We start from the raw sequence: 11,891 nt of genomic DNA, 5'->3' as shown, positions 1-11,891 counted from the left end.
GGAAAGCAGTAGACGAGAGCCCAAAGCCTTGGGACGCTGCACCCGCGTGGGAGACCCAGAAGAATTTTCTGACTCCTGGCTTCAGATCGGCTCAGCTCCAGCCATCGTGGCCACCTGGGGAGTGAAGCAGATCTTTCTGTAAGTCTGCCTTTCCAAGAAAGAGAGAAAAGAAAGAAAAAGAAAAGGAAGGAAAAGAAAAGAAAAGAAGAGAAGAGGAAAGAAAAAAGAAGTTGGGCAAGTGCCTTGGTTTGGTGGGTTAAGGGCCATCCCCATATCTGCACTGATAACTGTCGGCTGCCCTGCTCTTTAACCCGACTCCCTGCTAATGCGCCTGGGAAAGCCGTGGAAAATGGTTCAGGTGCCTGGGCCTTTGTCACACACAGAGATCCGAAGGCAGCTCTAGGATTCTGGCTCCAAGCTGACTGACCCCCAACTGCCGCAGCCACTTGGGGTGGCAACATTTGGGAAACAGATGAAAGATCTGATCTACTAGTTTCTCTCTTCGCAATTCTGCCTTTCAAATAAGTAGAACAATCTCTTCCTTTTTAAAAAGTTATTTATTTTCATTGGAAAGGCAGATTTACAGAGAGGAGAGACAGAGAGAAAGATCTGCCATCTGCTGGTTCACTCCCCAAATGATGGCAACGGTCAGAGCTGAGTTAATCCAAAGCCAGGAGCCTGGTGCCTCCTCCAGGTCTCCCACGTGGGTGCAGGGTCCCAAGGCTTTGGGCCGTCCTCGGTTGTTTTCCCAGGCCACAGGCAGGGAGCTGGATGGCAAGCCAGGCTGCCAGGCTACAAACCAGCGCCCATGTGGGATCCTGGAGCGTGCAAGGCAAGGGCTGTTGCCACTAGGCCACCGCGCCGGGCCCAACTCTGGCCATGTTTGTGGGAGGTTGGAGTGGGATTGCTGGTCTTTTCCTTGGCCCAACTCATTGCTGTATATGGGGCGTGAACAAATGGGTGAGAGTTCTCTCTCTCCGCCTTTCAAGTACATGAATAAACATTTTTTTCAACACGGAAAGAAAAGACTATTTAAATGATGGGCTACGGATGTGTCTCAAGAGGAGCACACTTGAGCTAAATGCCAGTCTCGTGCTGTATCTGTACTCGGGGCAGCACGACACCGCCTTGGTCGTGAATAAATCACAGGATGAAAGAAAGGGCGCTCTGCAGAAGACCCTGCCTCAAGGACGAGCCGCGATCCTCCAGCGGGCAGGGGGCGCTCAAGGCAGGACCGCCCCTCCAGGCCTGTAGCGTCGTCTCGGCAGGCACGCGTTGCTAGGAAACGAGACGCCGCTGAGCCCGGGAGTGCGCGGTCTCCCGTAGCTGTGTTCTCTGCAGCGGTAGCCGAGGGCCGCGCTTTCTCGCGGTGGGGGGTGTGGGAGAGGAAGACCTTTTTTTCCTTCTCCCGCCAACCGAGGCCGACCAGAGCTTCGTGGCAGGAGCCACTCGCCGGCTCAGCCATGCCTAAAAGAGGGAAAAAGTCCAAGGTCCCCCTGTCGGAAGAGGAACAGCTGCTGCTCTATCAGCAGAAGTTGCTAGCGGAGGAAGAGATAGCCAAGAAGAAGGAGAGGCTGCTCAGCCAGTTCCTGAAGGTGACAGCACCCTGGCCGCCCCCTCCACGCCCAGCAGTCGTTCACACTGGAGATTCCGCGGGCGGGAGGGCAGAGAGGCAGGGAAGAGGAGGGCGAGCTGGCCGGAGCCGCGAGGGTCTCAGCAGGTGCCATCAGCCGCCTCCAATTCTGGTGTTTTCCATGGAGTTGAGGCGTGGCAGACGCCCCGTCGTGAGGCTCCCACCTGTCCCTCCTGAAAATGAGTTCCCTTCCTACTCCAGGCTCTCTCAAAACAGGAGCAGGTCTCCCGCAGGAGCCTTGGGCCCCCCACCGCAAGGCTGGTGGCCTGACCTCGGCGCCGGGTGCTCATCCCTTCCCGCAGGACAAGCTAGCCAAGGAGGAGCACAACAGCGCTCTCAACCTCAACAAGATCAACACGCAGTGGAGGACCGTGCTGCGGGAGGTCAAGACGCGAGAGCTGCGCAGGGACATTGAAATCCTCAGCCAAACGTTCCAGCGCGTGCTGGACGGCAAGGACAGCGTCATCAAGGTGGACACCCCCGGGGGGGAGCAGGGAATGGCTCTCAACAGAATGCACTCACTAGGTGATGAAGTCCTCAGTCTGAGGCCCTTGCAAGACACGGGCTATGGGTAGGAACAGTTTTCACTGAAATGAGCGAATGACTGTTGGGCTGTCAGCCATTCCGCTCGCTCACTCTGCTGAGGGTCCTTGGTCAGGTACTGCCTCACACCAGTCCTGTATGCATCAGAGCCATGAGACATTGATGGCTCGCCTGGGGACGTGCATTTAGTCTCACGCTTTTATTTCAATGTCAGAAGGCTGGGTTCCAGAGAGAGGAGCTGAGGTGCCCGAGGCATGGCCGATAGCTGACAGTCCTGACTGGACTGGGGTTTCCTGACTCCACTCCAGTGCTTCGGTCAACCAAACTGGCCTCTTGGACTTTGCTGGCCCTGGCTTAGCTGCAAGATCTCCGTGGGCAGAGCATCAGGTCAGCCATCCCCAAGCTCTTGGGAGTCCTCCCCCTGCTTCTCCCCCCCTCCCCCCCATTGATCTGTTTATTTAAAAAGCAGAGCAGTGGAGAGAAGAGAAAGAAATCTTGGCTTTGCTGGTTAACTCCCCGAATTCCTGCAACAGCCATGGTTAGGCCAGGCCAGAGCTAGGAGCCAAGAACAGTATGCAGATTTCCCATATGGGTAGTGGCAGAGACCCAAGGTACCCACTGTATCCCAGACACGTTAGGATCGAAAGCACAGAATCGCCAGGACTGCACTAGGGACTCCAGTCTGGGGTGCTGATGCTGCAGGCAGCCGCTTAACCCTCCACGTTACAACACCTGCCCCCAGCAGGTTCTTGAGTTGTGAATTCCACCACATTGTTTTAGGGATCTTGCTCTACCCCCTCTTCTATTCTTGTTTTCAAAATCCTATTCGGAACAAACAAGAAAAAAAAATCCTTGGTGCTTTCCATCATGAATATAAAAAATTCAAGGGCTCGGCACAGTAGCCTAGTGGCCAAATCCTTGCCTTACGGAGTTGAGATCCCATACGGACACCGGTTCTAATCCCAGCTGCTCCACTTCCCATCCAGCTCTTTGCCTGTGGCCTGCGAAAGCAGTGGACAGAAGATATTTCCCTCTGTTTCTCCGCCTCTCTTTCCAATAAATTGGTTTTTAAAGATTTATTCATTTTATTACAGCCAGATATACACAGAGGAGGAGAGACAGAGAGGAAGATCTTTCGTCTGATGATTCACTCCCCAAGTGAGCCGCAACGGGCCGGTGCTGCACCAATCTGAAGCCGGGAACCTGGAACCTCTTCCGGGTCTCCCACGCGGGGTGCAGGGTCCCAATGTATTGGGCTGTCCTTGACTGCTTTCCCAGGCCACAGGCAGGGAGCTGGATGGGAAGTGGAGCTGCCGGGATTAGAACCGGCAACCATATGGGATCCCGGGGCTTCCAAGGCGAGGACTTTAGCCGCTAGGACACGCCGCCAGGCCCTCCAATAAAATTTAAAAAAAAAATTTTTTTTAATCTATTGGAAAGGTAGAGTTAGAGAGAGAGAAAGAGATCTGGTCATTGCTTCAGTCCCCACCCACAACAGCTGGGGCTGGGCCAGGCAAATGCCAGGACTTTACCCTGCATTGTTGTTGTTGTTGGATTTATTTATTTTTATTGGAAAGTCATATTTACAGAGAGAAGGAGAGACAAAGAGAGAAAGATCTTCCATCCGCTGATTCATTCCCCAAGTGGCCAGAATGGCAGGAGCTGAGTTAATCTGAAGCCAGGAGCCAGGAACTTCCTCCAGGTCTCCCACATGGGTGCAGGGTCCCAAGGTTTTGGGTCATCCTCAACTGCTTTCCCAGGCCACAAACAGAGAACTGCAAGGGAAGTGGGGCAGTTGGGATACAAACCGGTGCCCATATGGGATCCCAGCACTTGCGAAGCGAGGACTTTAACCACTAGGCTATCACACTGGACCCCATTACCCTGACTTTAAATACTACTTACGTACACTGTGATTCAAAATGTTTGGAATTTTTGAATTGAAAGGTATTATTATAGTACAAGAATTTTTTGAAATCCATAATACTTTGTTCATGATATGAATTTTTAAAAGACATATTTATTTTTGCTTGAGAGGATGATTTACAGACAGGAGAGAGAAAGATCCACTGGTTCATTTGGCCACAATAGCCGCAGATGAGCTGATCCCAAGCCAGGGGCTTCCTCCAGGTTTCCCACGTGGATACAGGGGCCCAAACACTTAGGCCTTCCTCTGATGCATTCCCAGGCCACAAGGAAGGAGCTGGATGGGAAGTGGATCATCTGGGATGTGAACTGGTGCCCAGCGCTTGCAGGTAGAGAATTAGCCAATTGAGCCATTGCACCAATCGCATGGTGTGAATTTTTCATAAGTTTTTCGTTTTGTTTTTGGGAGGCAGAGAAACAGACAAAATTTCCATTCATTGATTTACAACTCAAATGCCCACAATGCCCGGGCTTGGACCAGGCTAATGTCAGACACTCCAGCAGTAGCTTCAGCACCGTGGCAATGCCTGTTGCTGACATATACATGTAAGGTGGTCTGCGTACAGGCCGTTCGTCTCTGTTTATCTCTAGGCCATTAGCATCTTAGCTGCTGCATCCAACACCTGCTGCTGCCGCATGGATTTGAAGGTTGTTCTGCGGCAAAATAAACTTACGTTCTTCCATTTTCCACAAGCTTCCTGAAATTCCTGCACATCCAGCGAGTGGACTCCAGTTCCTGCACCCTGTGTGTGTTCTGTCGATGCTTTTTCTGTTTTATTTCATTTTAAGTTTTGCTTTTTTGCTTGAAGGTTACACAAGGTTTTACATTCACATTGTTTCTTTTTTAAAAACCTATCTTATTTTGTGTTATGATGTAGTTCCATAGTCTCTGGGCTTGGCTGTGCCCTTCCCCAAGGTCCCTCCCCCCAGCATTGGTTTCCCCTCTAGTGTGCTTGGTGAAGTGCTTCCCAGCCAAGGACGCATGGACATTGTGAGAGAGTTCATCATCTTCCTCGCAGCATGGTTTCAGTTCTTTCACTGGGAGTCCATGTCTGGTCCGTATGTTCCAAAAAAATGAGCACAACAGCTCCTAGCCATACCAGCCTCAAGATTTTTCATGGAAGTCATATTACAGCAAACAACATTCACATTCTTTTTTTTTTTTTTAAAGATTTATTATTATTATTGGAAAGCCGGATATACAGAGGAGGAGAGACAGAGAGGAAGATCTTCAGTCCGATGATTCACTCCCCAAGTGAGCCGCAACGGCCGGTGCGCGCCAATCCGAAGCCGGGAACCAGGAACCTCCTCCAGGTCTCCCACATGGGTGCAGGGTCCCAAAGCTTTGGGCCGTCCTCGACTGCTTTCCCAGGCCACAAGCAGGGAGCTGGATGGGAAGTGCAGCTGCCGGTATTAGAACCGGCGATTATATGGGATCCCTGCACATGCAAGGTAAGGACTTTAACTACTACGCCATTGCGCCGGGCCCAGTGAATGATTTCAATGTCCTTATGGAAGCTAATCCATTGATTGATATCTCTCAACCCATTGCAGTCCCAATCCTTATGCGTGCTCAAACTGTCCCCTCCTCCTCCTTTTTTGGGCCAGGGGAAGTGTTCCAAGTATCTATAGGGACCCATCCCTAAACTATCAAGTAAAATCAACTTACTGTCATCTCTCATGGCTCAGGAAATTGCCAGCTCAGAGTGGGCTGTCCTTGCGATGTCACAGACTAGCAGTCTGCAGTCAAACGTCACTTGGAGATACAGCCATCTCAGGTCTACCTGGAGCTGGCCAAGTCGCTGGCGGAGGGGCGAGCATCATTCCAGGCCTGCTGGTGGTAGTAGGGGGAGGCATTTCACTTGGCCCCAACCCAGGCCTCACAGCGCGACAGCTGGCTGCTGGCCAGGAGCAGCCCAAGAGTGGGCATCCAAAGTGGACAGAAGTTGCTAACGCAGTGGAAGGCCGTGGCTGGACCTCTGCTACCACATCCAGCTGGCCCACAGAGTCACAGAGTTTGCCCAGATTCCAGGAGATGGAGGAGGCTCCACCTTTGGATGGCAGTAGCAGCAAGGCATGGGGCAGGAGTGTCTGTGACTGTGTAAGCTCATCTTTGGAAGAGACAGACTGCCACCAAGAGCCCCCTCATGCTGGTGCCCGAGTCCTTCGCACAGGTCCTGATTGGTCCTAGACTCTTCAGTGTCACCACAGATTAGGTTCAGCTAATTCTAGCATGCTAATCCTCTGCCCTGTGGCGCTGGCATCCCATAGGGAGTCCAGTCTGCTCCACTTCCGATCCAGCTCCCTGCTCATGGCCTGAGAAAGCACCCGAGGATGCCCCAAGTCCTCAGGCCCTGCACCTACCTGGGAGACCCCAAAGAAGCTCTTTTCTCCCAGTTTCTGATTGGCCTGGTTCTGGCCATTGCAGTCATTTGGGGATTGAACCAACAGATGGAAGACCTATCTCTCTGGTCTCCTTTTTGTAAATCTGCCTTTCCAATCAAGATAATTAAAAAAAAAAAAAAAAAAAAAGCAGCTGTCTCTCCAAGAACCTCCAACTGCTTTAGTGGCAGCCGAGTCCCTGTACGTGCTGATCATGCATAGGATGCCAGCCGGCTTCTTGCTGTCACTCTTGCTTTATGTTCCAGAATAGAGGATCTGAGTTCCCAGAACCAAGGGATCATCCTTAAGATCTAAGGGGAGGGCGCCATCATGGCGCCCAGCTGGCCAGTGAGCCCATCTCTCTCTTCTCCCCTCAATGCCACTGAGCCAGCCTGGTAACGCTCTCCCTCCCAGTCTCTGGCCAGGGACCTGTCAGAAGCGGAGGAGCAGTACGCCCACGCCCTGCGCAGCCACCTGCACAGCATCGACCAGCTTCTAGCCCTGCAGCGGCGCCGCCTCAGCCTCCTCGAGGAAGGCTACGTCACGGAGCTGGAGACCCTGACCAAGGAGTTTGAGACAGAAAGGTAGGGAGGCCCAGGAGAAGCTGGGGGATGGAGTCCAGGAGAATACTCGGATGAGATGCTACTTCCTTCTTAGGAGCTTAGGCTTAAGCCCGAGGTCTTAGCCACCCGTCACCCGCACGTGGCCCCTGGCCAAGAGCTGTCAGTGCTACTTCCAGCTGTCAACATCCTGCACATCTGGCAGGTGACAGGCACAGGGTGCGGGCGGGGATCTTCTCACTGTCCCCTTTCATACTTTGTGATTTTTTGGCACCATATACATATATTGCCTATTCAGAAACTGTAGTCAGAACATCTTTCTTGCTCGTTCTGCCTCCTCCATCAGCCCTGAAGAGCTTCCCCCTTCCACGCGGTGTCATTGCACACTGTATAAGCTCTCTCCGGCGGTCCACACACTTTACCCCTCACAGCCTCTGGTGTCCTCCAGGAAGACAATTCTCGAACAGCATGAGAAAGAGATGCACTACCTGCAGGATGTCTTCATGGCCATGGAGCAGAACTACATCGACTCCGAGTACGAGAGCAAGCTGGAGTTCCAGAGCATGTGGGATGACCTCAAGAACAAGGTGAGAGGCAGAGCGGCTGGAAGAGGACCAGGGAGAAGTGGGGAGTGGCCCCAGGGGATCTGCACCGGCAACAAAGCCCCGCTGCCTTCTATGAAAACCTGCTCAGGAAGTGAGGCCACTGTAGAAAGTCCTCCAGCTGTATCCCTGTGATTGGCAGACGAAGGCATTAAGAGCAGAGGAGGTGAGATGCCCTGCCAGCATCCTGCCAAAGGTGCCAGAGGACCTGGAGGCCAGCCATTTCTTTTCATTTTACCCCACAGCATTATTGTTTTTCCTTAAAGATTTCCTTATTTTTATTTGAAAGGCAGATTTACAGAGAGAAGGAGAGACTCCCCCAAATGGCCATAATTACCAGGGTTGGACCAGGTGGAAGCCAGGAGCTTCTTCTGGGTCTCTCACATGGGTGCAGGTCCCAAGACTTTGGGCCATCCTCCATTGCTTTCCCAGGCTGAATGGGAAGTGGAACAGCCGGGACACAAACCTGCACCCCTGTGGGATCCCTTCACCTGCAAGGCAAGGATTTAGCCAATAAAGCTGAGCCCTGGATCCCAGCTTTGGATCAACCTTGGCCATGGAAGTCATTTGGAGTGTGACCCGGTGGATGCAAGATCTCTTTCTCTCTGTTTCTCTTTATGTGTGTGTGTGTGTGTGTGTGTGTGTGTGTGTGTGTGTATAACTAGATATTTTACATTCAAGTTCAAATTGTCAACTTTCCCTGAAGAATGTGGTGACAGATAGCTGGAGGCAGAGTCTGTGCCGAGTCCCCCTCTGCGCAGCAGGTGCTGCTCAGCTTGCCACAGGCCCCATCCAGCCCACGACACATTCACGTCATCTCCCTGGCCTTTGCAAGCATGCTGCTTAATCTCTACCCTACACTAGGCCACAGACAGACTCAGAGGGTGTGCTGGCAGGAGCAAGGAATGGGACAGCCTGAGCCTCACCTCCCTAGGCAGCCTGAGCCTCACCTCCCTGGGCATTTCCCTGAGCCTCACCTCCCTGGGCACTTCCCTGAGCCTCACCTCCCTGGGCACTTCCCTGAGCCTCACCTCCCTGGGCACTTCCCTGAGCCTCACCTCCATGGGCAGCCTGAGCCTCACCTCCCTGGGCACTTCCCTGAGCCTCACCTCCCTGGGCAGCCTGAGCCTCACCTCCCTGGGGTTGACTTCCTAGAATTTGGAAGAGAAGCACTTTCTGAGACTGCAGCTGGAGAACATAGTGGAAGACCTGTGGAAAAGGTTCCAGGAGGCACTCAAGAGCTACGCAGACGCCACGGAGGACCGCAAGATCGCCTTCGAGACCCTGAAGGTGAAGGATGAGAAGAGCTCTAAAGAGATTGAGGCACAGATGAAAAAGATACAGAAACTGCAGGTCAGTGTGCCCCCCACGTGTCCCTGCGTTCACTGCCCTTTCAACCCCAGTTCTCTCATTTCTAAAGATCTGCTGATTACCTCCTGTAGGAACACTATGGTCAGTGCTGAGCCAGGACTGCGACAAGCCAGTCGGGAGCCAGGAACTCCATCCGGGTCTCCCATGCAGGTGGTAGGGACCCAAGCTCTTGGGCCATCTTCTGCTCTCAGGTGCATTAGAGGAGCGTTGGATCAGAAGGAAAGCAGTCAGGAATCAAACCAGTGTTCAGACTGGATGCCAGTTTCACAGGTGGTTGCTTAAGGCACTGTGCCACTATGCCAGTCCTACCTTTAATTCCCTTTTCTTCTGCCAGTTGCCACTGGGTCTTGTCACTGATCGCCAGCTGGGCTAAGATGACAATCCGCTGCTGCATCCTGTATTGACACTGGTTTGAGTTTCAGCTGCTCTGCTTCTGATCCAGCTCCCTGATAATGACCTGGGAAAGCAGCAGCAGATGGCCCCAGGGCCCTAAGCCTGCATGAGGAGACCCAGAGAAAGCTCCTGGCTGCTGGCTCCAGACTGGCCCAGCTCCAGCCACGGTGGCCCTTTGGAGAGTGAACCAATAGATGGAGAAACTCTATCTCCATAACTTAGCCTTTCAAATAAAAAGTCTTTTTTTTTTTTTTTTAATTTTTATTATTATTGGAAAGTCAGATATACACAGAGAGGAGAGACAGAGAGGAAGATCTTCCATCCGATGATTCACTCCCCAAGTGAGCCGCAACGGCTGGTGCGCGCCGATCCGAAGCCGGGAACCTGGAACCTCTTCTGGGTCTCCCACGTGGGTGCAGGGTCCCAATGCATTGGGCCGTCCTCAACTGCTTTCCCAGGCCACAAGCAGGGAGCTGGATGGGAAGTGGAGCTGCCGGGATTAGAACCGGCGCCCATATGGGATCCCGGGGCATTCAAGGCAAGGACTTTAGCCGCTAGGCCATGCCGCCGGGCCCAAATAAAAAGTCTTAAAAAAAAAATGGCAGCGGGCTCGGCAGCGTGGCCTAGTGGCTAAGGTCCTCGCCTTGATCCCATATGGCTGCTGGTTCTAATCCCGGCAGCTCCACTTCCTCTCTGTCTCTCCTCCTCTCAGTATATCTGACTTTGTAATAAAAATTAAAAAAAAAAAAAAGGCCTTGTCTCACTGTAGACCTTGAGCTGGTCAGGTGCTTTTTCTCCTGTTCCTGCAGGAGGCCATCAGTATTTTAAAAGGGAAGATCCTACTACACAGCCGTGAGAGTGAGGATCAGAACCAGTACATCCGGAGTGATAAGGAGCTGGTCCTTGTCCAGCTGCGGAAACTCAAGGCCCAGAAGACGCGGGCCAGGGAGATCGCCCAGGAGAACTTAGTCAAACTCACCCTGGAAAGCAACGCCACCCTCAAAGCCCTGAGAAAGATTGTGGAGAAGGTAACGAGAGAGGTGTGTGTGTGTGCACACGCGTGTGTGTAGGGGGACAGTCAGAACAAAACCAGGAACCTCATTGCCCACAAGGGGCATGGAATTCGGGAGAGTTCGCAAGAGGATGGAAGGTCAGTCTCTTGCCCTAACTCCGTTTTTCAAATAAATAAATCTTTTTTAAAATTTGGTTCTAGATTTTATTTATTTGAAAGGCAGATACAGGAAGCCAGAGAGAGAGAGAGAGAGACCTTTCATCACTGGTTCATCCCTGCGTGGCTGTAACCATCAGAGTTGTGCCAGGCACCAGGCTGAAGCCTAGGACTCCATCCAGGTCGGCCACGTGGATGAAAGAAACCCAAGTACTTAGGCCACCTTCCACTGCTTTCTCGGGAACATAATCAGCAAGGAGGTGGAGCAGATATGGACAGGCTGGGACTTGAACCAGTATCTGGGTGGGTTGCTGGTGTATGCAGAGAACAGCTTAACACACTTCACCACAATGTCAGCCCCCCTGAAACACCTCCTTTGTTCCTTGCTTATTCCTCTCTCACAGTTTAAAGGGATTAGTCATGTGTCCACTTCATGGGCTGTCAGAGTGCATGGTAGTAAGGCCCAGCAGCAGATGTGAGTGGGATGCGCCCGTGGGTTTAAGCAGGAGAGCTGCCTGCATCTTCCTTCCTAACAGAAAGCCCCTCCTGGCTTCCCCTAGGGTGAAAAGATCCTTAAACTTGCCGAAATATGTAGGAAATTTGAAACAGAAGAGGAGAAGGTGCTGCCCTTTTACTCGTCCATGCTGACCTGCGAGGAGCAGCAGGAGATTGAGGAGCAGAGCCAGGAGGAGCTGACCGAAGCGCTGGCAGAGGTGAGGGCAGGCGGAAGGGGGCGGGGGGCCCTGGGCAGAGCCCGGTGGGCACAGCCTGCCACACAGCCTGGCCCGGGAACTCACCTTGCAGGTAATGGCAGACTACGTGGGGATGGAGAACTTCTGGAAAAGGTACAACAAAGTGAAATTGGAGAAACTGAGCCTGCAGCACAGACGGGCCCAGCTGCTGGAGATCAACAGGAAGCTGCGGGAGATGCTCAAGCAGTACTTGGATGGAATCTCGGTGAGCGACGAGGTGCTGAGCCAACTCAACCCGCTCTTCATTGTCAACCACCAGAGCAACCTGCCCCAGCCCCACGACAGACAGCCTCCAGTCACCTACAATGTCATCGAGGCAGCCCACGTGATTGCCCACACCCTGGAAGCCAAGAAGAGTTCTTCCCAACCTCCGCAAGTGTGTGCGCCGGGGGGTGGTTCCAGGACATGAGGACTTAGCTATTAAAAATGTCCATATTCGTGAGCCTTTCTGTCTGTGCCATGTCAGAGAAGCCCACCTGGAGGGCACTGGGCAAACAGTGGTGTCGGGGGGAGGAGAAAAGGGCCAGGCAGGCACAGCAGGCTCCCCGTGCCACGAGGCCA

At 52.8% G+C, this 11,891-nt stretch overlaps 1 protein-coding gene across 1 annotated transcript; it reads left to right on the top strand.

Annotated features, from left to right (window-relative positions):
- The first annotated feature begins 1,403 nt into the window (after window positions 1-1,403).
- CCDC65 (coiled-coil domain containing 65) lies at window positions 1,404-11,772 on the top strand. The gene is made up of 8 exons (XM_004599366.3): window positions 1,404-1,595; window positions 1,936-2,103; window positions 6,899-7,068; window positions 7,493-7,631; window positions 8,802-8,999; window positions 10,220-10,438; window positions 11,139-11,291; window positions 11,383-11,772. Exons 1-8 carry the CDS (start codon window positions 1,464-1,466, stop codon window positions 11,737-11,739), a joined length of 1,536 nt encoding a protein of 511 aa, XP_004599423.2. The 5' UTR covers window positions 1,404-1,463; the 3' UTR covers window positions 11,740-11,772.
- The last annotated feature ends 119 nt before the right edge of the window (window positions 11,773-11,891 follow it).

Source organism: Ochotona princeps, chromosome 15 (genome assembly GCF_030435755.1).
Source record: "Ochotona princeps isolate mOchPri1 chromosome 15, mOchPri1.hap1, whole genome shotgun sequence".
Lineage (NCBI taxonomy): Eukaryota > Metazoa > Chordata > Mammalia > Lagomorpha > Ochotonidae > Ochotona > Ochotona princeps.
Note: the sequence above shows the minus strand (reverse complement) of the source record. Positions and strands in the feature narration are given on the sequence as shown.

Bases quoted from the DNA above. Each gene is read 5' to 3' on its own strand.
- CCDC65 (XM_004599366.3), top strand. From the start codon at position 1,464: ATGCCTAAAAGAGGGAAAAAGTCCAAGGTCCCCCTGTCGGAAGAGGAA. The intron at 1,596-1,935 runs GTGACAGCACCC...CCCTTCCCGCAG, and splicing joins TGCTCAGCCAGTTCCTGAAG to GACAAGCTAGCCAAGGAGGA. The intron at 2,104-6,898 runs GTGGACACCCCC...TCTCCCTCCCAG, and splicing joins GCAAGGACAGCGTCATCAAG to TCTCTGGCCAGGGACCTGTC.